The sequence below is a fragment of the Nanorana parkeri genome, unplaced genomic scaffold, assembly GCF_000935625.1.
Source record: "Nanorana parkeri isolate BGI_ZX_2015 unplaced genomic scaffold, ASM93562v1 scaffold1011, whole genome shotgun sequence".
NCBI lineage: Eukaryota > Metazoa > Chordata > Amphibia > Anura > Dicroglossidae > Nanorana > Nanorana parkeri.
This window is the reverse complement of record NW_017307279.1, coordinates 552575-576267: the sequence shown is the minus strand read 5'-3', so window position 1 is coordinate 576267 and position 23693 is coordinate 552575. Positions and strand designations below refer to the sequence as shown.

Sequence of the window (23693 nt, the reverse complement as noted above, 5' to 3'; positions counted from 1 at the left end):
CACACACCACACCCCCCCCCCCCCCCACACACACACACCAGCTGCCCATAGCCTTCTGGGATACTTACGTCATGCATCTCAGTAGGCTTCGGGGCAATGCACCGCATTTGCAACACAGAGTATCATCAGGGGGTCGGCTGCAAGAACAAGGAAGAATCAGCTGGCTCCTGATGACATCAGGAAAGAAGATTGACCTCATGTGCAGCAGCAGGGCACCGGAGTTCTGTCGAGAGTGCCGACCCAGTCGAATTTGCCGACCTCCCTATCTGCGCTTGCATTTGTATTTTTTAACCCCCTCTTACCTTTTGGGCTGAGTTATCCACGTAAAACATACTCCCACACCCAGCAAAGCCAGCTGGATTCTGTAGTGAGCCGGTGTTCTGTCGAGAATGCCGAGCCCGTCGAATTTGCCGACCTTACAATTAACATCGTAAGCAATTACTTAATTATGTAATTGCTTACAGTATTAATTGTGAATGTGCATAAAATGCAATCTATCATTTACTGCCTTGGATGGCATACTATGAACGGTTACAATCAACAAGGACAAATTAATACTTTGTAAATAAATGCCTGTTTCCTCAATAATACTGGTCTGTGTGCAAGTGCAGATGGTGAGGTCGGCAATTCGACTAGGTTGGCATTTCTCGACAGAACACTGGCTCACTACAGAATACCGCTGGCTTTGCTGGGTGTGTGAGTATGTTTTACATGGATAACACAAAAGGTAAGAGGGGGTTAAAAAATACATGGGGGTGAAGTTCCTCTCTAAAGGGATATTGAGAATATATGAGATTTAAAGCTGCCTGTATAATTAATCTTACTTTAGTAACATGTTTATTAGCATATATATAAGTAATTGTGGACTATTACTTGATAAGATGTTGGAGTCCAATGAGAGGCAAGCAGCTTTTTTAATCCATGTATTAAATGGTGAACAGTAATAAAGTCAGTATTGATATGATTATCTGTGGTCTCTAGGTGATCAAATATCATTATGCACTTGACTCAAAGGGTATCTAAAGTCAAAACATTTTTTTTTAGTTTTGGTAGAGTAGGGAAGGATTATCGACCCTGTAAAGTTTCCCCACTGGAGAAATGTACTCTATATTTGTTCTGGTGACCTTAAAAGTGAGGGAAGATTCAAAATTTTGAGGTGTCACTGCAACAGAAATATAAGGGACATTCTGCAGGACACAAAGAAAAGGAAAATCTACCCAGTGGGACACAGATGGCAATAATACTATATATACCATAAAATTGGTTTTAGATATAATTTAATACTAAGGTGTTGAATTACAATCATGCATTTAGATTTCCTGTAACCTTGCATGTCTCCCTTGATAGGTTTCTGACATATCACAATATACAACAATAGTGAAATTTTTCAAGTCAAATTACTTTGGCTAGGCTGTGATGTCACCAGTCTGCTGCAGGCAGGAGAAAGCATTTCTTCGGTCTCCTCACCTGCAGTGGTCAGGCTGCAATAATGTTACTTTATAGCAAGTCTCCACAAAAGTCTCAGCAATTAAGGCCCCTTTCACATGGGCTGATCAGGAGGGGATCCATGCACGTGTACACACGGCTGCTCATAGTATAGCATAGGTCATCCGCTTGTATCTGCCTGAAAGCTGGCGGACAGACCAGATCGGACCGCCCGTGTGAAAGGGGCCAAAGGGATAGAATGATGTAATCATCAGTTAGGTTGAGTTTTTAAGAAGCTACAAAAACACTGAGCTTTAAAAAAATCATGGAAAAATATATAAAAGAATGCACCAAAAAAAAGCATATTGATACATGTTTCACTCTAAGGCAAATGCAAAATAGAGACAGATGAAATGTAGCAATGTTTTCTTACAAAATTCATTTTTATTAAGACTGCGCAGTAAACATGTGCAAAAATATGCTTTTAACAATTTAGAAAAACAACACCCCAATGAATTATCGTAATATACATTACATACAGGTCACATGAAGAAAATGCAATTAATATATACTGGAGTAGCTTTCATGTGAAGCTTTGATTACGATTCTCTGGAGGCCCAGAGTGAAGACCTTTGAAACTGTATATTTATAGAACATAGCAGTTTTCAGCAAATACTAATGACTTTACACTTCAATTTTCAAAGTCTTTCATGAGCAAATAATACCTGTATATAAAGTTTTATGCCACAAATAGCAGCACTGAAATGTTAAACCCAACCCTGGCAAAAGACCCATACCTGTATGCTAAGTTTGCCCCTCAGGATTAAAGGTGTTCTTTCTCCTGCAAGTAAATGGTGCTAGGATGCAGATCCTGAATCCTTTGGGCTAATACTAGCTGGTAGAAGCAGAGGGTTGAGCCAGAGGGGAAGGGGGGAGCCTCTTTCAAGGGCCAGGAGGCACGAGATTCTCATGCAGAAGGGCCCCTTGAAAAAGTGAGTAGCTCATCAAGGGCCCCAAAGGCAAGATGAGAGGCTCATCCGGGGGCCAAAGAAAAGGTGAAACTCTTACCTAGGGGTCAGAAGGGAAGGTGGGAACTTAATCATGGGTCAAGAAGGGAAGATGAGGACCTCAGTCAGGGACCCAATAGGGAAGGTAAAGCCCTCATCCAGGAACCAGCAGGGAAGGTGTGCATGTCAATCTAGGGCCATAGAACATACCAAGAACCCCACCCAAGGAAATAAAGGGAAGGTGAAAACCTTATCCCTGGTCTAGAAAACATGGTAGAAACTTCATCCAGGGGCAAAGGTGCGTACCTCATCCAGGGGCCAAAAATTGAGATGAGAACCTTACTAGGTGGCTAGAAAAAAAGATAAAAAATCTCATCTAGGGACCGGAGGCAAAAATGAGAACCTCATCCAGGGGCCAGAAAAAAAGGTGAGAACCTAATTCAGAAGGGAAGGTAAAAAAAATCTCATCTAGACATTGAAAGGCAAGGTGAAAATCTCATGCTTCAGGGCACTTGAGAAAACATTCTTACCTTGCCCCAGGAGAGGAATCCAATTGGTAAAAATGTCAAAGTTACTTTTGGGGATTGTGGTTTGTGCCTCTTTTAGGAACCATGTTCTGCCTGATGAAGGGAATGTTGCATTAAATGTATCACATTATGCTGCTCATATGTCAATAAACAGACCTATTTGACTTGCTATTGGAGTGCCGGTGTCTATATATTTCTTTTGGGAACCAGACCCATACAAGTCTTGTAAAATATATAACCCTCTGGCAGTGTGAGATGTTGGCTAAAATATCAAGAATATGAGACACAAAGTCCAGTGTAATTAGCATGCTAACCTCCCTACTCTGACTACTTGTAAAAGGCATCTCTAAGTTAGGTGAACAAGTGGGGATCAATCAATCTTTTATCATCAGTCAGTAATCATATTTAATTGTTCTGTGCTAATCTGATGAAAGACAAAATCTGATTGCTGTGTGTTGCTGTCATTTGCACATCATCAATTCTCTTGTTAAATATGTCCAGCATTTAAAAGAACAAAAAGTGTCACAAGTTTCTACATATCAGGAACTTTGAATGGTGCAGTGATTTGCCTTCCATGGTCATACATTACTAAGTTCAGTTTTCATCTGAATTGTAAATTGTCTAAAATAAGAACTGTCTGTAATATGTCATGGCAACCAATTTTGGCTTGAATTTTTAATGATTGAACAGCTCCCATTACATCCATTGCAACAATAAACTGTAAGAACAGTTTGATACTTTATGTTAAAATGCTGGATTCAACTTGTATTAATAATGACAAACAATACACAAAGAAAGGACCTTGAATGGTGCTGGATTAACATATTTTCAACGTGTACAGCCTTAACACCCTAAGCCGTATTTCCTAGGCCACCCCTCTGGTGCACAGATCATGGTAAAAAATGTTTGTAAACTATGAAGTAGGAAAAGGAATCACCAGCACTCAGTAGAATAATCCAACAATAATCTTCATCAGGGCATAAAGAGTGACCAAGAGTTGTCACTCTTTATGCCCTGATGAAGAGACCCTCGAAACGTTGGCTCTTGTGATTGTGTGACGTCTATGTCCAATAAATGGACAATGGATTATTCTACTGAGTGCTAGTGATTCCTTTTCCTATATTGTGTCTGCACGATGCCATCCGTGTTCATCACTACAAGCACCATTGTCTTCATAGGCCTTGATTGCTGCAAGGTGTGCGAAGGATTTCCCCTTCTATCCAATTTGTAAACTATGAAGGACACATGTCTTTTTAAAGGAATGCACCTTTACAAAATGTAACATTGCTTACAATATAACTAATCCAAAGAACAAACATATAATATATTGCAGCTTACCAGTCCTTAGATGTGATGACTACATTTATTTTTTAAATTTTTCAGGCTAGGAACATTATTAGCAATTGCAGAAAATATTATGTAGATATTAAGATTAAATAATTAAATACATGTTGATGTTGCCTGGATTGCAGTGTCCGTGTTACTTCCTGTGAGATAAACCAGAAGCAAAAACATTGTAATACAAACCACTAATTCCATCAATCCCTTGCAACTAAAGTTAACAAAGGCAGCCAAGTTTTAAGTGCAGCCTGGAGGGTAACCATGCCTCACTCCATAGATACAGTGGAGGTGTAAATGTAGCCACCCAGTACCAGGAAGTGTGGTCTTTGCAGTATTACCAGGTAAAAATAAAGGGGAAAAAGGCCCGAACACAAGAAAATGAATGCAGGCTTCATATTTAGGGATTTATATGCTGAAATATACAATAAATGTGTTTTGGGGTTTAAATACACTATAAATGTTTAATGTGTTATCTTTTAAAAGTCAACAGGAAGACATACCATTAATTAGTGCAACCAATGCTGTTAAATCTTGCAGCTTGTTCTGTCATGTATGTGTTTTCATCACCTATTTTGCACAGACACTACTCACCTTTAGTGTGCTATCCAGAGAGGGGCTGTGTGTTTTGTTGGCTTTTAGTTAATAATGAGCAAACTAATACAGAATCCACCTACCTGTCTCTGAATAGCACACTAGTGCTGCTGCAGAAGAAGTAAATTGGGATAGACCCAACTCCAGGCTCCACCATCCAGTCCCCCAGTACTTCCCTCTCCCCCAGAGGCTCCCCAAGCTGTATTTTATGCTATTTTTAATATACTGACCATTATCAGATGTCTTCAGGCCAGTAACGTGATATACTGGGGTTGATTTACTGTAGGCAAATAGGCTGTTCATTTTGCAAGGGAATTTTCCCTTAGCTTAGTGAATGATGTGAAGCCACATTCGCTAAGCTAGGGGAACATCTTATTTGCCTTCAGTAAATCATACCCACAGGGTCCCTTTTCCTTTTGGACTCTGCCCAAGGTGGGTGTCAGTTGAGTCAACCCCACACTCTACATTATTGTGCTGTATGTAAGAAAAGAGCACTCTGGGAATGTCCCCTCAGGAGTAAAATCCATTACACCTTGCAATTACAGGATCTCCTCAGTCTTTCCGGTTAAATGGCCCTGAATACAGCACCAGAAAAGAGGCGAGCTTTGCAGCCAGAGCTGCTATCTGTTTTTTTTTAACTGCTGGGGCACAGTTTGAAAAATTTTGCCCTGGGTTGGACTTTAGATTTTTTATTACATAACTATGTAAGCTCTGTTAACTTTTGTAATGGTGCAGTTACATTTTAATCTGTCAGACCAGAAACTTAAGAACTGCTGTTGCTAAGGCATTCAGAGGGTCAAAGGTACCTAAATCTTACAGTTGCTGGTTTGCCAACTGCTTGGCTTTAAAAACTGTCTCTAGTCTTCTGAGCATGCAGAGTCTGAGGGCAGGCACTTGATGAGCAGCAGCCTTCCCTGACACTCTATCAAAATAGAGCTCACCTTTTATTAGATCAACTCTAGAGCTAAATTTGAGCTGCTGGAGCTCAGGGGTTGATTTTTGGATATTAGATCTTGAGCTGGCTAGCTGCTGCTGCTCTTCTCACCTGTCATATATTCAAAATGACATAGTTCGCTACGCAATTTATTTTGTGTCCATGAAATTGTCTAAATTGCTTTAACACTTCAATGCATTCACTTTTTATTCTGATAATCGATTTTTATAAATCCTAGTGCATTTCTTCGAAAACACCTCCATGTGAAGACATCTGCAATTTTATTAGGCCACCTATCCCTATATTTTGTGCACAATACCTGAAAATTTTAAGATGGCACATTTTTGTTAAGCAGATTTATTATCTTAGATGAAATGCAGCCATTTCAGATGGCTGGAGATGAAAACAAATGCTTCATGAGTTTAGAAATAAATGAATGAGAAATACAGACTTACAGAGACTAAATAACCATTTTGTTTAAAAAAAAAAAAAATGATTCCACAATAAAGTGTTATATATATATGTGTGTCAACTGAATATTTTCATGAAAACATTTTCATGAGATAAAATAAGGAACACAGTTAAAATAAACCATACAACTTTGCAACTTGACCCTTCTGTCTTAATTCGTTGAGATGGGTGATTTTGTTTTTGGTATTTTCTTTGTTCAATCAATGTACTTTTAACATTGTATCCAACCAGGGTACATGTCTTTCATAAAGAAAACAATTAACATTTATTTAATGGCTTTAAGTGCCAATCATTTTCACCAAAAGATATGCCTGGACTGTTATTTTTTTTATATAAAGTGGAAGTAATTTACATATTTTCTTTTGCATGTTTCTACTTGCTTCAGAGCTAAAACTCATTGTGGCAGAGCAGAGCCCCCTAGAGCTGACTCTTTGTTTAGGCTCTGGAGCCATCTTGGATCTAGAGATCAACTGTTGGAGCCACTCTAGAGCTTCAGCTGGCAAATGGAGGACTGCCAACCCTAGAGTGTAGTGCTTGAGCCTGTATCAACCAATCAGAATTTATCTTTCAAAATCTGTGAAAACTGAATCCCAATGGGCAATGGGCATAGTTATTGCTCTTTGCGCTGATTTGTTATAGTGTATCTAAGTCCAAAACTTTTATTTTAGTTTTGTATAAAGTGTGGAAAGGACAGAACCTCTATATGGTTTTTATTGATATCTGTGTCCACATTAGTGAGATTTACTCTCTTTTACTCTCTTTTTGTCCTGGTGACCACAATTGCTGGGACTGAAAGTTAGTGAAAAACCAGAGCTGTGCAAGGATTTTTGCCGACACAGGTAAAGGTAAATTTTTCCATCCCCGCACCTCAGGCAGCTGCCTATAATCGTTGTATATTGTATAATGGGGGTACAGTAATACCTTGGTTTAAGAGCATAATTCGTTCCGGAAGCATGCTTGTAATCCAAAGCGCTTGCATATCAAAGCGAATTTCCCCATAGTAAATAATGGAAATTCAGATGATTCTTCCACAACCCAAAAATATTCATATAAAAATGATTACAATACAGTACTGTAATATAATACTGTATAAAATATAAAGAAAAATAAAACAATTACCGGTACCTTCGTGGCTGGTGTGAGGGGGACAAGAGAGAGGAGGATTATTGTGTAGGACGACTTTCACTCTCACTAACGGAATCACTGCCATCTCTTGACTCAATGGAATCTTTTTAATTTTGTGAAACCTTAAACAAGGAATCTATCCAATGTGACATTGCATTGTCGTTAAACAGTCTCATCGCTCGCACTGCTACAGCCTTATTCGGTGGTGCTTTTCTACAAAATTTTGCTCTTATTGCAAGACATTTGCTTGTATATCAAGGCAACATTTTTCAGAAATGTTTGCTTGTCTTGCAAAACGCTCTCAAACCAAGTTACTTGTAAACCAAGGTATTACTGTACATGGTATAAACAGTGATGAGTGGACGCAAAGTGGCTATATGTTTTCCCTGTCTTTATATGCATGAATTAAATAAAGTCAGCTGATGTACACATTCCTCTCTGCTTTCCTGTAGAGGATTAGCCACTGCTGAGGGTCAGTGGATGATAGAGCACAGTACATTATCACCCGGTACACCGAGCTCTCCTCCCCCCGGTCGGTACATGAGCGGCCCTGTGTGTATTTCCAATGTGAGCTTTTATAGGAGAACACTTGGCTGCTTTGCCTCACAAACAGGACATGGCTGTATCCACCCCAGCAGGAGCTCCCCCCCAGGCTCCCTCAGGTCCATCCCCGGGCAGCCCGACTCACCTCTCCTGTCTGCAGGAGAAAGAGGAGCTGTCGCAACTCAATGACCGGCTGACCACCTACACTGAGATAGTGAAATCTGTTCTGAAGCTCCAGCTGGAGGGGAAAGAGGAGGTGAGCAGCAGGGAGGTCACTAATCCCAGGCAGCTTTATGAGACTGAACTGGCCAATGCCTGAAAACTGCTCAACCACATGGCCAATGAGAGGGTGGAGCTCGGCAAGACTCGGGAGGAGCACCAGCAGCTGCAGGCCAGGTGAGGGCAGCCATGACTGAGGAGGGGTCCTGGGGCAGGGCTGGTGCAAACGTGAATTCCCCCCCCACACACCGTTCCCCTTAGGCGGTTGCCTATGCAGCTTTACACTAGCGCGGGCCCTGGGAAAAACCAAAGATTTGAGTTGTCACCAGAACGGGAACAAAGGAGAAATATTCCATTGGGACACTTTTGCCTGTTACAACTGTCCAAGAGAGGATGTCCCTCACTTTGGAGAGATTTTGTCTTACTTCCTGCTACGTCTACAGGCCAAATGGCAAAACAAAATCTCGACAGGAGTTTTAACCATTCCCTACACTATCTAAAAAACCCAAAAAAAGTTTTGGCTTGAGATATACTTCCATACCTCTTGTATGAAATGAATATCAAAAAACATTTTTTTACACTGTGAAAGTAGGTGAAAAAAATGCAGCTGCAGAGAACTGACAGTTTTTCCTTCAAGTTCATTCATACATGAGGCACCTTGTGACAGTCCAGTGTTACATATAAAGACAAAGTGGCTTCTCGAGACAAATAAAACAGAATAATTTGGGGGGAAAAAATCACTAACAAGAAACAAATTAAAAGTAATACAAAGAAATGCCAACATTTGCCTGGACTTTTCTTTCACAAAGACTTCTCAGCAAGCAAGTAGAATGTCCATTCACCATCCAAACTTCTTTTTGGTGTGGCTTCTGTGAAGTTGGACCACATACTGGCTTCTTATATTAAAAAAAAAAAATGTGGTGGAAAATTCTCAGTTACATCCAACTGCTTTGGAAAAAAACAAAGCCAAATGACAGTCATGTTCTGTGATGGATTTGCCATAATACTTTTTTTTTTTTTAAATGGTGACTACAGGCAAAATAGCATTGACTTATAATGTCTCAGAAAGAGAGGGCAGAGGCACAACTATAGTGGAGGAATCTTGGCCACTGGAGTCTCTGATTATAGAAGCCAGAGGGTGGTTCAACTTACCGCTAATAACCCAAAACTGAAGAATCCATCATTTGTATAATGTCTTTTATCCTTCATTATAAGAAACAAGTCTATGTAACCTTTTAGCTCTCAACTGTAAATAGTAAAAGTCTACTGCAGCTTAATTCATGTCCATGTAAAACTATAATCGCAGGTAACAGGCCATTGTAAAAAAAAAAAGTGTTATCATTCATCGGCTGTGGCAGCTGAAGGAGGCATCCCAAGTAAAAAACTACCTATGATGAATCAGAAGAAAATTGCTGACATTTTACAGGAAATACTGTAAGGTCCATATTCCATTGGTGTATAAGGCACATAGTTGTAACATTACATAGAAGTCCCAGAAGGCTGGCTGTCTCAATAAATGTTACTCAGGAACACGTGGCTCAAGTCTCCTCTGAACGTCTTTTTCATGTCCATAAACTTCTACAACATGCACTCCGCTTACAGTTTGTATTGCAACACTGCAGCCTGGAACAAAATGTCTGCTGGGCCGCTCTTTACTGAGACAAAACCCACAATGCCCATCTCTAGAACTGTGTGGTGCGCAGTCCTTCCTCCATACATCATGGCATCTGCAGTGAAGACAAAACACAAGAGAAATAACATTGTTAAATAGGAAATCTAAAGAAGGACTTCAGATAAACAGCTAAATACCTTTATGTATCTGTAGGTTGAACTCGATGGACTTGTGTCTTTTTTCAACCTGACTAACTATGTAACTATGTTTACTGCTTTTCCTAACATATTATTTGTAATTTTGGCAAGCCATTCTTGTAATACACACACCTCTGCTTATCAGTAGGATCACTCTCTTCCTGCATTACTGCATCACCTTAGCATTACTGCTTCCTGAATAAGCTCCATTCCCTAAACCATAGGCAATGATGCTGATTCAGTGTCCAATGAGGAGGCTAGTGGTGGAGGGGCGTCATAGGGAGCAGGATTGCTGAACTAGGATGAAGAATTGTCAAATGCGGTAATACACTGGGTGGGCTTTTGCCATAATGTGCAAGTAGGCAAAGCCATTGTGCCCTTCCCCTGGCTGTGGGATCTCTCCCACCGCCACCACCTCCGCCACTTCTGGGTTTTGTGCGATTTCCATTCATGCATTGGGTGGCCACTGATGGTGCATGCACAGAAGAGTTACATTTTTCCTAGCATCAAACCCTTTTATGGCATGATAGATATGCTGTGAATTAGCCAAGAGTGTACACTGAACGGTACATGCAGCGTAGGACATACTGTTCACTGTTCAAAGCTCACTCACGCGATGGACTACAATCCCAATACAAGCTAGTAAACTAAATAGGGGATTGTAGTCCATCATGGGAGCGAGCTTCGAGCGGCGGTTACTTTACAACACTCACAGGGACCATGGGGAACAAAAGTAGCCACCCTCCGGAAGGAAGGACAGCGTCAGCACAAGTTCAGAGATGATTTGAGGATCTACCGCTAAGTGGTACACAAATAAGATACATTTTTGTTAATGGTTAAGGTACTTGAAGATTTAACTCCTGAGTTTAGTGTCACTTTAAATGTGTTCGTTTACAGGCACTTCTTGGTTTAGTTTTTTAGGAAGTGACAGTCACTTTCTATTCTAATACTCATGCTAGTAACCCACAGACTCCAAAATATGTTTGTTTGGCATAATACAGAAAGGAAGAATTCATACATCATCAAAAAGTATGAAAGAAGCTTTATACTTTGTGAGAAATACTTTAGCTATCAAATGAATATCCATCCGAAACACCAACATTAAATGTATTCATATCTGCTACTAATACTATAATAAATGCAATAAACACATAACAATGTCCAAATACATTTTAGAACGTTTTCAGTAAATGGCATAAGAGTTTTTTTTTTTGACTGACGCAATAGCAAACCTTGCTTAGTCATTCTCTTTCGAAAAAATAATTCTGGCCTGCCACTAATGACCTTGTTCTGCAAGTTGCCGGACTGTTTGTGGCTTCAATACTTCAGCACCTTCCAAGTCACTAGCAGATATGCAGCAGGTGAAGTCAGAATTTCCAGGTTAATGATCCAGAAATAATGAAATAAGGACCAGTATTAGAGCCAGGCAGCCAGTCAGCAATGGCAGCACTCATATTTACTTTATGAAATGTTCCCTGCAATTGGTTAAAACCAGATCCCAAGCTCATAGCTAAATACACAACTGACATATAAATATAGGAGTTGTTTCACCTTCTAAAATATTTGTTTTTTTGTCCATCCACTCCTAACACTTTCAAATCCCCGCCACACAGCACAGCCAAGTTGGTGACCTGACTTTTCTGTACCGCAGTTAAGCAATAGTGCTTGGTCGCCTCCCTGCTCCCAGTCTATAAATGGACAGTAAAATAACAGTAATAGACTGATCTAATCTCTCTGTACACTACGGCTGGAACGAATGATTATTTTCATAATCGATTAGTTGGACGATTATTTTTCCGATTAATCGGACAAAACAATAAATAAATACCATCCTTAATTTAAAATAAAGTGCACGAATGCAGAGTTACAAACATAAAGTTTACATCAGAAAAGAACGGCATGAACAGTTTTTTTGCAATCACACTGCACTGGAACACACAGCATTGCGGTACCGTGTGTTCCAGTGCGGGTGATCACACTGTGGGTGGGGAGCATTTGGGGTGTCATTTAAATAAAATGTTTCCCACCTTTATCATTTAAAAAAAAAATATTGTATTGTAAGCACATGATGCTTGAATAGCTTCAGCCAGGCAATGACAGGTGCCAGTGGCAAAATTCTGCAGGCGGCAGCTGAATGTAAATATAGCAGGTAGTGGGCTGGTGCAACAGCCTGCCTGCTATTGGCCATTTCAAATTGCAATAGCCAATAGCAGGTTGGCTATTGCACCCGCCCACTGCTTGCTGTGCCCTCCTCCCAGCCCGCAGGAGAGAGCTGGGGGATCCAACCCACTAATCGATAATGAGAATAGTTGACAACTATTCTCATTATCGATTAATCGATTAGTTGGTTGCAGCCCTACTGTACACCCTGCTCTCTACTCCTGACAATATGCTCTCCTTTCACCATAATTTGATTTGCCCCCCAGTACTTACCCTCTCACTTCCAGTCTAATCCATTTTCTACACAGGATTAAAATAGGTCAAATTCTGGTACTTGCACTGGTTCCATTTAAAAATTCATTATTTTCAACCAATACATATTATTTACACACCCTGAACCTCTTATACTCTGCTACATGAGATGTATATTTATCAAATCTGCTCTCTATAAACAATTAGGAAGAATCTACTAAATTGTGGTGTTCTTACTCATGACATTGATAACATACCGTTTCTACAGATGTTTTAGGCAAGTACAGTACATACAAATGACATTTCAGCTTTACTTATGTGAGTAGACTTAATATGTTTTAAAGCAGTGGTTCTCAACCTGTGTAACCTTAGGACCCACGTTTGTCCTTGGTCATTAACTCGTGACCCAAGTCGCACCGGATTCTGGTACCGTGTGTTCCAGTGCGGGCGAGCGAACTGTGTTTGGGGTGCCAATCAAATGAATAGCAATGCAACACCTCCCGCACCTGAATGCAAGGTAGGTGCGATTGCGTCTTAAGGAGCATTAATCGCATGGGACTGTGCAATGAATGCACTGTACTAGTGTGAATGGGCCCTTAAAAACACTGACAGACACACAGAACCACAGACACAATCTGACACACTCACAGACATCCTCACACATACACACTCCCCCCAAAAATCTACATTTTGTTCTTTTTATCAAGTCTCCCTATCTGATGAGAACTGGAGTGGATCATCAGCCTGGGGTCCAGTGTGGGCTGCTGTGCTGTAATGGAGCTCCATCCATATGTGCAATGCTTGTACAGTTCCTTGCATGCCCTTGCATGTGCCTAACAACCATACTCCCAGCCCACCCCAACTCAAGCTGACACTCGGCACCGGGCAGCATATTTTGAATGACTGCTTGGTGTGAGAACTGACAGTGCTGCCCTTGGGGGAGGCTGAGAAGCCTCTCACCTAGAAAGTGAAAGGCATGCGGTGACCCACTGAACACGGGGTCACAACCCACTTTTGGGTCACGACCCACCAGTTGAGAACCAAGGTTTTAAAGGTTATGCACGGATGACATCTTTGTACAGTATATGTCCTAGTATCCTAATATATGTGATAAAACTCGCTGAATGACAATGCAGGTGATTCGGATAGATACTGATAATATGAATTTCACTTGTTTTGTGATGCTGTTCAAGTAAATTAGACCAAATGTTGCTCAGTGTTCATGACTTGGAGAAGAATCCAACCATTGTACTCCCATTCAAATGGAAGAAGCCTACAGGTGACCCAGCCAATCCAATTCCACCTATAAATGACATTTTTGCATGCAATGGCCCTTTGATCGGACTGGCAGAGAGTGAGCCAGCAGTGATCCGATCATCTCTATCACACTGCTCAGTGCTTTCTGCCTAAACTAGTAGCATGGGGATTGGTTTAAAAAAGCTAATTGAGCAGGGATGACCTCATTATTGCAGTGATGCTCTTTCATTGTCCAATCAAGAGGCTGCGGGTAGGATGGTGATCAGGCTTACTTGAGGATTACTTGAAGAACTCCAGGCAAAATTTTTATTAAAGGAGAACTATGAGGTGGGTGCTTTTCACTCACCTCATAGTTCTAGCCGACCTGTGACAATGAGACTGTCATAGGTCAGCTCTGTAGATCGGGAGGTGAGCGAACACATACCAGGTTCGCTCGCCTCTCGATCCTGTCACGGCTCTCTGCCGTGACAGGGGGAGGGGCTGGATTCCCCTCTCCCCGCTCCGATCTGCCAGCGCTGACTGGCGGAACGGACGGGTTCAGCTGGCTCTGCCTCTAGATAGGCAGAGCCAGCTGGGCGGATCCCGTCATCTAAGTCGTGATCTGCTCCAGCTGCGGCGTCTCAGTATACCGCGAGCTGTAGCTCGCGGTATACTGAGCTTAGGGTGATGGGAGGACGCTAGTTTGTGTCCTCCCGTTACCCTAAGGAGAACTATGGGGAAAAACACTGACCCCATAGTTCTCCTTTAACCCTTGCAGTGGGGCTACCCCTGCACTGCAATGATTAACTGCTCATTTTGGTCTAAGGAGGAAAATGAAAGGTTATATTTAACCGTTCCTCTGAGCGGGCTTGCTCTTAGACCAGTCCTTCCTGCCTCACTCCCCCTCCGCTGCAGGGATCTACGGTACCTGAGTCATCACCTTCTATACACCATGTATAGGACGTGATGACGCTGAGGGATATACCATCGCTGGAGCGTAGGAGACAGGCAGGAGGAGCACTGTCACAGCCAGCCAGTTCAGAGAATGGGGGGAATAAAACTTTGTTATTTTCCTCCCACAACCAAAACAAGCAGTTAACCCTTGCAGTGCAGAAGTAACCCCACAGCAAGGGTTAATACAAATTTTGCTCTGAGTTCTTTTTTAATGCCATAGGAGAAAAGTGACCTGGCCATATTTCCTGGCAGGGGTGCATGGACCACAAGTTCAAGTCTTTTGGCAGGTAAAACCATCCAGATGCATATATCTCAATAGTGTAGTTACCTGTTTGTTTCGAGTTCACCTCCAAAACAAACAACTTGGAGCGTAGCTCTGCCTGTCTTGTACGATTGAGAATTATAAGGGTTTTCTAAGGATTTCTGATTTACAGCCTTATGAACTGCCTTGTGTTGAAACAAATCCTGTGAAAGATGTTTCCTGTTTTCTCATAAAGAGTATCATTTGAAGCATGAATTATAATCACACATCTGTGTTAGTGGTTACTCGATGATCATAAACATATCAGCTCAAAATTAGCTTTCATGCCACTCAAAGCTCTGCATCTGTATGTGCCTGGGAAAAGGAGAAGTAGTTTCATATAACCTCTCCTTAGCCACAATCCAGTATTATTAACAAGAATCTTTTATTTGATAAGATGTCATAATGTCAACAGAAAAGACTAAAGGTTAAGTGCACTTATGAAAAAAAGTTACCGGCAAATCTTTAATTATGGTGCATTACGCTTTATGCTGATGAACCAGTAATGCCGGCCTATTTGCGTTCACTATCTCTATTCACTGGCTATGACCCCTGATAATGTTCCGCAGTCTCCAGATAAAGACAACCTTCTCTAATATTCCTTGTAAGCATCCACTCCCTGCAACAAATTCTCTTCTATAATAAAGGAATTGGTTCCAGGGACTGGACGCTAACAAATGCCAAGTATCTGCACTGGTACTCGAAAAGTATCTGTGCATCCCTAAAGAAAAACATTCAGCTCGACATAGTGACAGTGTACCATTTGGAAACTAGAAGTATCATTATTAGAAGCTGGTTGACATACAATGGTGACACATACTGGCCTTTAGGAAAATGGTGTCAATAACAGCACACAATGTAATGCATTATAATTAGGAATTTGCAACAAAAAAAATATAAATATAATTCCAACCAAAACTTTCTTTTGTATTTTGTAGGGACAGGTTAGAATCAGTCAGATATTTATTTCTGTCTAGGAAATTTAGAAGATTTCCCCTTATTTCCTGCCCTGATGACCACTATCTCAGGTACAGAAAAAGAGTGGAACTCCCAAACAGGAAAAACACACACATGAATAAAAATGTGGTGAAGAAAAGAGGTTATGGAGCACTGGACTATGGTCTAGGCAGATATTCCAACTGAGTGTAGAGGCTTTGTAGAGTCACCCCTCTAATTTACCATGGGCCCTTGGCATAATGTCTCCAAATAAATAGAGAAGAGAGCGCAAAGTCCTCAGGGATATAATACAATAAATTGGCATTAGACAAATATTGTATTAATCAATTTATAAAAACTTTCAAAAAAATTTGCTTTTATTAATAAAACACTTATCCAAGTCCAATCTCCAACTGAACATTCACTGAGTTCTAATGGATATATATAAAATGTTGTATGGGTTTATGGTACAATGATTTTGGCATAGTGCAATTCATTGTTTTTATATTTGTATTTATACTATATGTAAAATAAAACTACTTTTATACCTAAATTTGAAGCTGTGGTGTTATACCTCTCAGAAACCCCCGTTTTTCTCTTTTGTGTTACAATACTCTCAAAGTTGATATAAAGAGCATATAGCTCAGTCACCAATTATACATTTTTCCAGTGATGAAGTTTCCCATATGGTATATCCCCTAGGTAAATTAGGGAGAATAAAAATGTCTCCTCTGCATAAACAAGCACTTGACCCTAGCAGTGCAGGGGTAGCCCCACTACAAAGGTTGTTTTTTTGTTTGCCCTGAGATGGACTTTAAGGCTTTGTTCACACCTATGCGTTTTGTCGCTCAAAGTTAAGCGCAGCAAAATGCACAAGACAAGGAATCCCATTCATTTCTGTGGTCCCTGTTCAAGCCTGAGCATTTTGTGGTGCATTTTGTTTTCCATTGAAGTCCATGGAACCAAAAAGCACTGTAATCTGCCAAAAAGTAGTTAATGTACTTTTTGCAGTGGCAGATGTTTTTCTGCTTGCGACAAAACACTCACGTGGGGAGAAGGGCCATAAACAATGAATAGGATTCCTTGTCTTGAGCGTTTTGTCGCCCTTACCTTTGTACAAAAAAATGCCTAGGTGTGAACGGGGACTTAAGGAAACCCTATTTTTAGGAATATACTATATATGCTGCCATTGCTCGACTGTTATGTCCCATACTTCTGATGTACTGACCTGGAACAAGTGTGCTGTCTTCACTTTGGTTTTACTAGCTAAATGCTTCTTTTAGGCCAGGGAATCAGAAAGTATGCAGGCCAGAGACCTCTAGACATCTAATATTTTTGAAAAGAGGTCAACAATAGCGTGCTTCATATTTGTCTCAGTTTCCTTCTTTAAGATATTTGTAGTCAGTAACCTAAACTGGTGGGGGAAGATTTCCTGAATGTAAGGGGAAGATGCATCTTACTAAACCTTACAACATCCACCCAGTGTGGGGTGACTCACACCTTAACCACTTCCTGTTTGTGTAAAATATACTTTTATGTTGTTTCTAGTTGAAAAAGCAACATAATAGTGTGCATCTAAAACAGTTAAACTTCCACAATCCCCTGTAAGAAATACTAAATATTTATTTAATTGCACTTTTTACTGTATTTCAACTGATGGAACATAAATAAACTGAGAAGAATCAACTGTCAGCATTCAGCACACAGCTAAAAGAGAGCCAAAAGGCTAAAAGAGAGCATTTTCCTGTGTCATAGTTCACAACAAATACAATGAAAACTCTAGAGATGACAGCTTGGGGTGTCACACTCCTACATTACACTACTAAATATATAATTCATTGCCATTTTGAAAGCCTTGTCTACAAAACCTGCTGCAAGTCACAGACGTTGGCTACAGCAGCCAACCAGATGATCAATAAATGGCCTACCAATAATTGATCAGTTGGCTAGGATAGTAAAAATAAATTCTGACTTATTTCAAGAATACTGTTTATGTTTGTGTTAGCACTACCAACTGATAATTAATATAAACCTTTTGGCTACATAAATGTGGTTATTGTGGTCACATTGGTCCCCTTGTAACCCAACTTCCACTAGGGAAGGCATTTCCAACACAAATGGCAAAAAAGGGCCTGATTTACTAAAGAAAACGAATGTTCACTGTTCGGTTGATGCTTTGCGAACAATGATAGCGTACATATGGCTCATTCTTTAAAAAATTTGGTTTGTGCTCCAGTGGCGTACCTAAAATAAAATGTAATTTTCTCAAACGCTTTTGGATCTATGCGCCTTTTTGTGTAAGTGGGCAATTGTGGCGTTGAGCTGGTTATATTAAATTTGTTTTGTATCTTTTCTGAATCTTAACACACACATTACTTAGTTCCCCTTTTCTACATTTAAAGCATAGAAATAACAAACTTTCTATGCAGGAATGCAATGCATACACTGAGCGTGAGTGCATGTTGCAGATCAGGGGTGCCCACAATTTTTGTGTTAAGATCTACTTTTCAAAAGACAAGCTACATGAGATCTACCAACGAAAAAAAAAACTCCCTCGCTTTCTCTCTCCTGGCTGCCTCTCTTTGCTCATCTTCCTGGCTGTCTCTCCTTGCTCATCCTCCTGGCTGCCTCTCCTCTCTCTCCTGGCTGTCTTTCCTCACGCTCGCTCTCTCTCCTGGCTGTCATTCCTCATTTTTTCTCCTGGCTGTCGCTCTTTGCTCTCTTGGCTGTCTCTCCCTGATCTCTCTTTCCTGGCTTTCTCCTCTTGCTCTCTCCCCTGGCTGTCTCTCCCTGCTCTCTCTCCCCTGGCTGTCTTTCCTCTTTCTCCTGTCTGTCTCTCCTCACTCTCTCTCCTGGGTCACCTTGCTATATTTTGCAACAGGCTGTGTAAACTAATATTCTTTGATGTAATACATATCACTTCAACCACCAGTATCCACCAGAAAGGTGTCAGGGAGCTTGGCTCAGCAGACTCAGGCTAATAGGTAATCATGTGTGCACAGCTAAATAAATATACCAAAATGGAATAAAGGGGCCACCATTCACACCCTTCGTGATCTACCAGCATCAAGTTTGAGAGCTACTGGTAGATCACGATCTACCTTATGGCCACCCCTGTTGTAGATGATCAATTAAAAGGTATGTATTGTCAAATGCTGAAAATAAATATGTATTTCTATATTAAATCTCCATAAGTTCTATCTCATTCCGAATACCCATATCAATCTAGATGTTTGTAAACTTACTTATTGGAGATGCCCATAGGATATACATTTTCTTAATGCATTGACACAATTTTACTCAGCCCCATGAATATATGCAATGTGAATATACAATGTGAATAAATGACACAAGGGTGTCACAGAGCCTGCTCTCGAACTACCACTCAACTTCTGAACAATGTAACATTATCATTGCTGGCTGGAAGCAGAGCATTATGGGATTTGTAGTCTTGAGAAATCGAGATTGCATCACATCAAGCAGAAGGGAAAGACACGCAAAGCACACTGAGAATCCAGTTGTTGAAAGTGGTGGGTAGTCGGAAGGCAACACTCACTACATAAAAGGGATTTTTTTTCAAGTAAGGTTTGATTGTATTATCAAAAACAACTCTTGTATGTATTCCTATTACAAAGCTGATGTTATAACCGGCTAGGATATGCTTTTACTCTACAACTCCTTTAAGAGATCATGTTCACAGAATAGGCAAAGGTCAGCACACTCATGTCAACTGCCAGGGGAAGCATGCCATTTATCTTCATGGTGATTCTCCATGCTCTTGTGCCTTTTTTTTTTTTTAGTAAGTCAAGTCCAAAATGTCACACCTCATTCATATCTTCATATTCCACTAATTTACGGACAATAAAGAACCCCTTTGATTCAGATTTGTTTTTTTAAATCACAATGGTACCTGGAAACCCTACTCCCTTATTAATAAACCAATCATTCAGCTCCAGTCTTTAACTACCCCTATCAGAAAATGAGGCTGATTGACTAGAGGAGTTGAGAGTCTTCACTCAATAAATTAAAGAAATTGAAGATTCACTTTAATTATCCAATTATGTGATAAGTCAATTCCTGTTTATTTATTTCATCTGTACATGATTAGGTATTCAATGTGTACACAGCCAATGTTGAGCGAAGATTCTCAGTCCCCTTAGAAAATCAACGCCACCATTTTTAGGATTTCAAAATACTCAGGCAACTAATCTGTATCATAGGCTCAATAATGACCACAACAGGTCCTGCTGCAGCAAATTCTCAAGACATAAGAGACATTCTTACCAGAAATTAGTAGTAACCTCAGTCCACATATGTACCCCCTTGTTACTAGGGATGGATTTACTTGACCCTTCCCATCCCAGAGGTGTCCTGGGTTATGATAATGTTCACTATGATAAGGCCTGCCCCCTACAGTGAATGTTTAGTGTAACACATATGCCCTTTCACCCTCAGGATACTTCCTGACTGCCCCCTCTAGAAATGGGCAGGGCTTGTCACTATTATTAGGGCCAATAGACTGGTTAAACATTAAGAGTTGCATGCATGTGCTGATGTATCCACTGTCTGTCACAGAGTTGGGTAGGTCCTCTGTGTTGCCAGGGGCAAAAGACAAAAACAGACAGGACCTATGCAAGAGCGGTGTTAATCATTAGACAGGTGGTAAGGGCAGATGCTAGCAGAATCAGCAGGCTAGTAGCTAGGACAGGCACAGACAAACAGAGTCCAAGTTCCAGACCAGTAAATGGAACAATGACTGGCAACAGCAGAGGTAACAGTCCAATGGTCAGGATGTAAACACGTGTAGCCAAGCTTAGTACAAATCAGACCAAAAAATACACAGGAATAATCCAAGGCATCAACAAATCGGATTAAATTTAGAGACAGACAAATCTCCATCCAACCCATGAGCAAACAGAAAAATCTGCTGTTCTCACTTTTAATTCCACTTATAAGGTCAGGTGTGCACAACGGAGACCTGAGACGCAATGCTGATTAATTATCCATTCTGGTGCGACGGAAGATGTAACAACACTGAACTTTTACCATCTGCTGGTCATTAGCAGTGATGAGCCTGGGCTTGATGCGGACCCAGTTCGCATGAGTTTACCCCAGCCTGCTGAAAACTGCGACAGCCACAGCCCCCTCATGGCCCAATCACTGGTGGTAGTTGCAGTGGGGGCATTCCCCATCCCTTGGTGACATATAGCTGTGGAGCAGGGAATGCACCTAAACCAATTCATTGGGCCAAGAGGGGGGTGTCTCAGTCACAGTTTTGAGTAGGCATGGGTGAACTCAGGCAAACTGGGTTTGCACCAAGCCCACGGCTGCTAATGACCAGCAGATGGTAAAAGTTCAAGGCTGCTCACATGTATATACACTTTAACATGAACCTGTACTTTGGCCATGCAGGGCAATATTACAAGTAAACTTAGTCACCAGCCCCTGATTTTCATACTTACCTTCCACTTTGGCCCCTCACTACAAAATTTGACTGTCAAAGCAAAGCACGTTTAATATCAACTCTAGGTCAGTCCAGTTGGAACTTTCACAGGGACAAGAACTCTACTCACACCACCACATGATGCTTAGGCACCTAGCATTGCCTCTTGGGAGTATGGTGAGGGGATCACATGCTCCCATTGCAAATGGGGCGGTGGGGGGTGAACATCAGGCAGTGGTATATACACATATGGAACATGTCCTGGGTGCCACTTGAAGGGGAGCTGGCACTCTGTGGATCAGCGAAGGTTTCCTGACCCACAGAGACAGCTGACTTTTTTTCACTCTGGCAGGTGTCCTGTGACATCACTGGCTGCCAGGAGCTAGGTGGGACCCCGGCCAGAGAGTCTCGCCCAGCTCCTGGCAACCAGTGACGTTACTGGTTACCAGCAGCTGGGTGGGATATCATAGGCGCATTTTATAGTAGATACGACCTGACATCAGGTTAGTAAAAAGCAGCAGATAAACAAAGTACAGCATGCACAAAATACAGGTTCACTTTAAAACTGTCCAGAAATAATTTGACATTGCATTTAGCGCTCTTCCTATGCGCCGAAGCTTTAAATATGGTTTTAGTGAAAGGAAGTAATAGCAAATCTCACTTTATCTTCCCAATGATTTATAAGCACAACAATCTGTTTTATTTAACGCTTACCTACAAAACCCTTGGTTCTCGTAAACCATATTGAGCCAGTCGTCGATTCTTGGCCGCCTCGCTGGCTTGTTGTTATTGTTATTTCCCCCTTTCATTGCGAAATATGCCGCCTGCATGTTCTCCAGTTCTTCGCATTCTAACTGATGCCATATGACCTTGTCTCTGCACAATGTGAAATGACAAAAGATTAGATCAATGGAAGGAGGTACATCCACGCAATATGCATATACTCAATGTACCGGCTCTCTCCAACACACCACACAGAGCAAGCTTCGCTCCCATGTCAAATTGGAAGGATATTTTATGTGGAACGTTACATTCTGCTTTCCTGGGGTTGGGATTATTAGCATGATGACATTTTGATCACGCACAAGCTTTTATCCTGTTTTCATAGTCACAGCGTTATTGTTTGTGAAACCACTTATCTTAAAATGTATTTGTAAGAAAATGAGCGCAGCGGTTGGCTGTGTAGCTTATACCTAAATATTTTGTATATGAAATGGGAACATTCTCACTGAGCTAAACACGTTGCATTTAAAGTGCACATGTCATTGATTGGATGGCAATGAAAAGAGCAACAATAAAGTCCAAACTGCATTAGGTCATGGCAAACCAGTTGTTGTAATAGTCATATGAGATATGAAGTCTGATTGGCTGCTGTAGGTGATAGCATTTTATGAGTTACTGCTTTTTAAAGAGGACTTTACATTCTAAAGCATGTAGATCTTGTGATCTGACCATGTTTCAGGTTACACCCTGAATGTGGGTGTAACCTGAAACATGCTCGAAAAGGTAAACTTAGCCTTTAACCCTGGCTTCCGTATTCTAGGGGGGACGCCCCCATCCTTTTGTTGAGTTCCTGAGGGATGCTGATTAGCATATATTCCCCCAGAATATGCACCCCCCAAGTTACAAGATGAATATCAATAACATTTGGTTACAATAAACGGTAAGAGTAATGTAGTAAGTACTCAAATAAAGCCAATTTCGATCTCTTAAAGGGGACAAGACACATTTTTCAGCAGGCCTTATGTGCCTATCCGAAGTATAAACTTGAGTCTACATCATACATGATGTTCTAGTTAAGAAAGGGAGAATGGAGAGAGGAGAGGAGAAAAAGAAGAGTTAAAAGAAGAGCCAACAGAGCAAAGGAGAGAATAAGGTGGAAAGAACAGCACCAGGGTCCCCTAAGACAAGGGCATCTTGTTGTTAAGTGAGCTCAGATAAATGTCAAGCTCTCTGAAGGGATGGCAGGATGGATGTAGGAAATCCAAGGATTCCAGACCTTGATAAATTTCATTTGGGAGTCTAAAAACTGTCTAGTTTGTAAAAACTAGACAGTTTCTCATTGATAAAAAAGGAATCAATCCTACGTCGCACATTGACGAAGGAGACAAATTGCTTCTTCCAGGTCTGGGCAATTACTTGTTTGACTGACAATAACATAAAAAACACTAGTTTGTGTTGGCCATTTGTAAGAGACAGGGGGTTTAAGATGTAAGAGTGCCAACCAGGGGTCTTTAGCAATAGGTTTGTGAAAAAGGGATCGCAATAGCCCGGATGTTTCAATCCAGAGTCTTTTGATCATTGGGCAGGACCACCAGATATGTAAGGCATAACCTCTGCGCGTGCACCCCCGAAAACCTGAGGCTGTATGTGCGGGAATGAGATGGGACAGTCTGGAAGGGACCATGTACCACCGCAT

At 41.1% G+C, this 23693-nt stretch overlaps 1 protein-coding gene across 1 annotated transcript in view; it reads right to left on the bottom strand.

Annotated features, from left to right (window-relative positions):
- Positions 1-9242: 9242 nt before the first annotated feature.
- Positions 9243-23693, bottom strand: part of SUSD3 (sushi domain containing 3) — a 100882-nt gene continuing 86431 nt past the window's right edge. Inside the window, exons 4-5 of the mRNA XM_018567126.1 lie at positions 21989-22150; positions 9243-9910 (exon numbers count right to left, since the gene is read on the bottom strand). Of these exons, the coding sequence (XP_018422628.1) occupies positions 9703-9910; positions 21989-22150 (370 nt within the window). The 3' untranslated portion in view covers positions 9243-9702. The remainder of the gene's footprint in view (positions 9911-21988; positions 22151-23693) is intronic.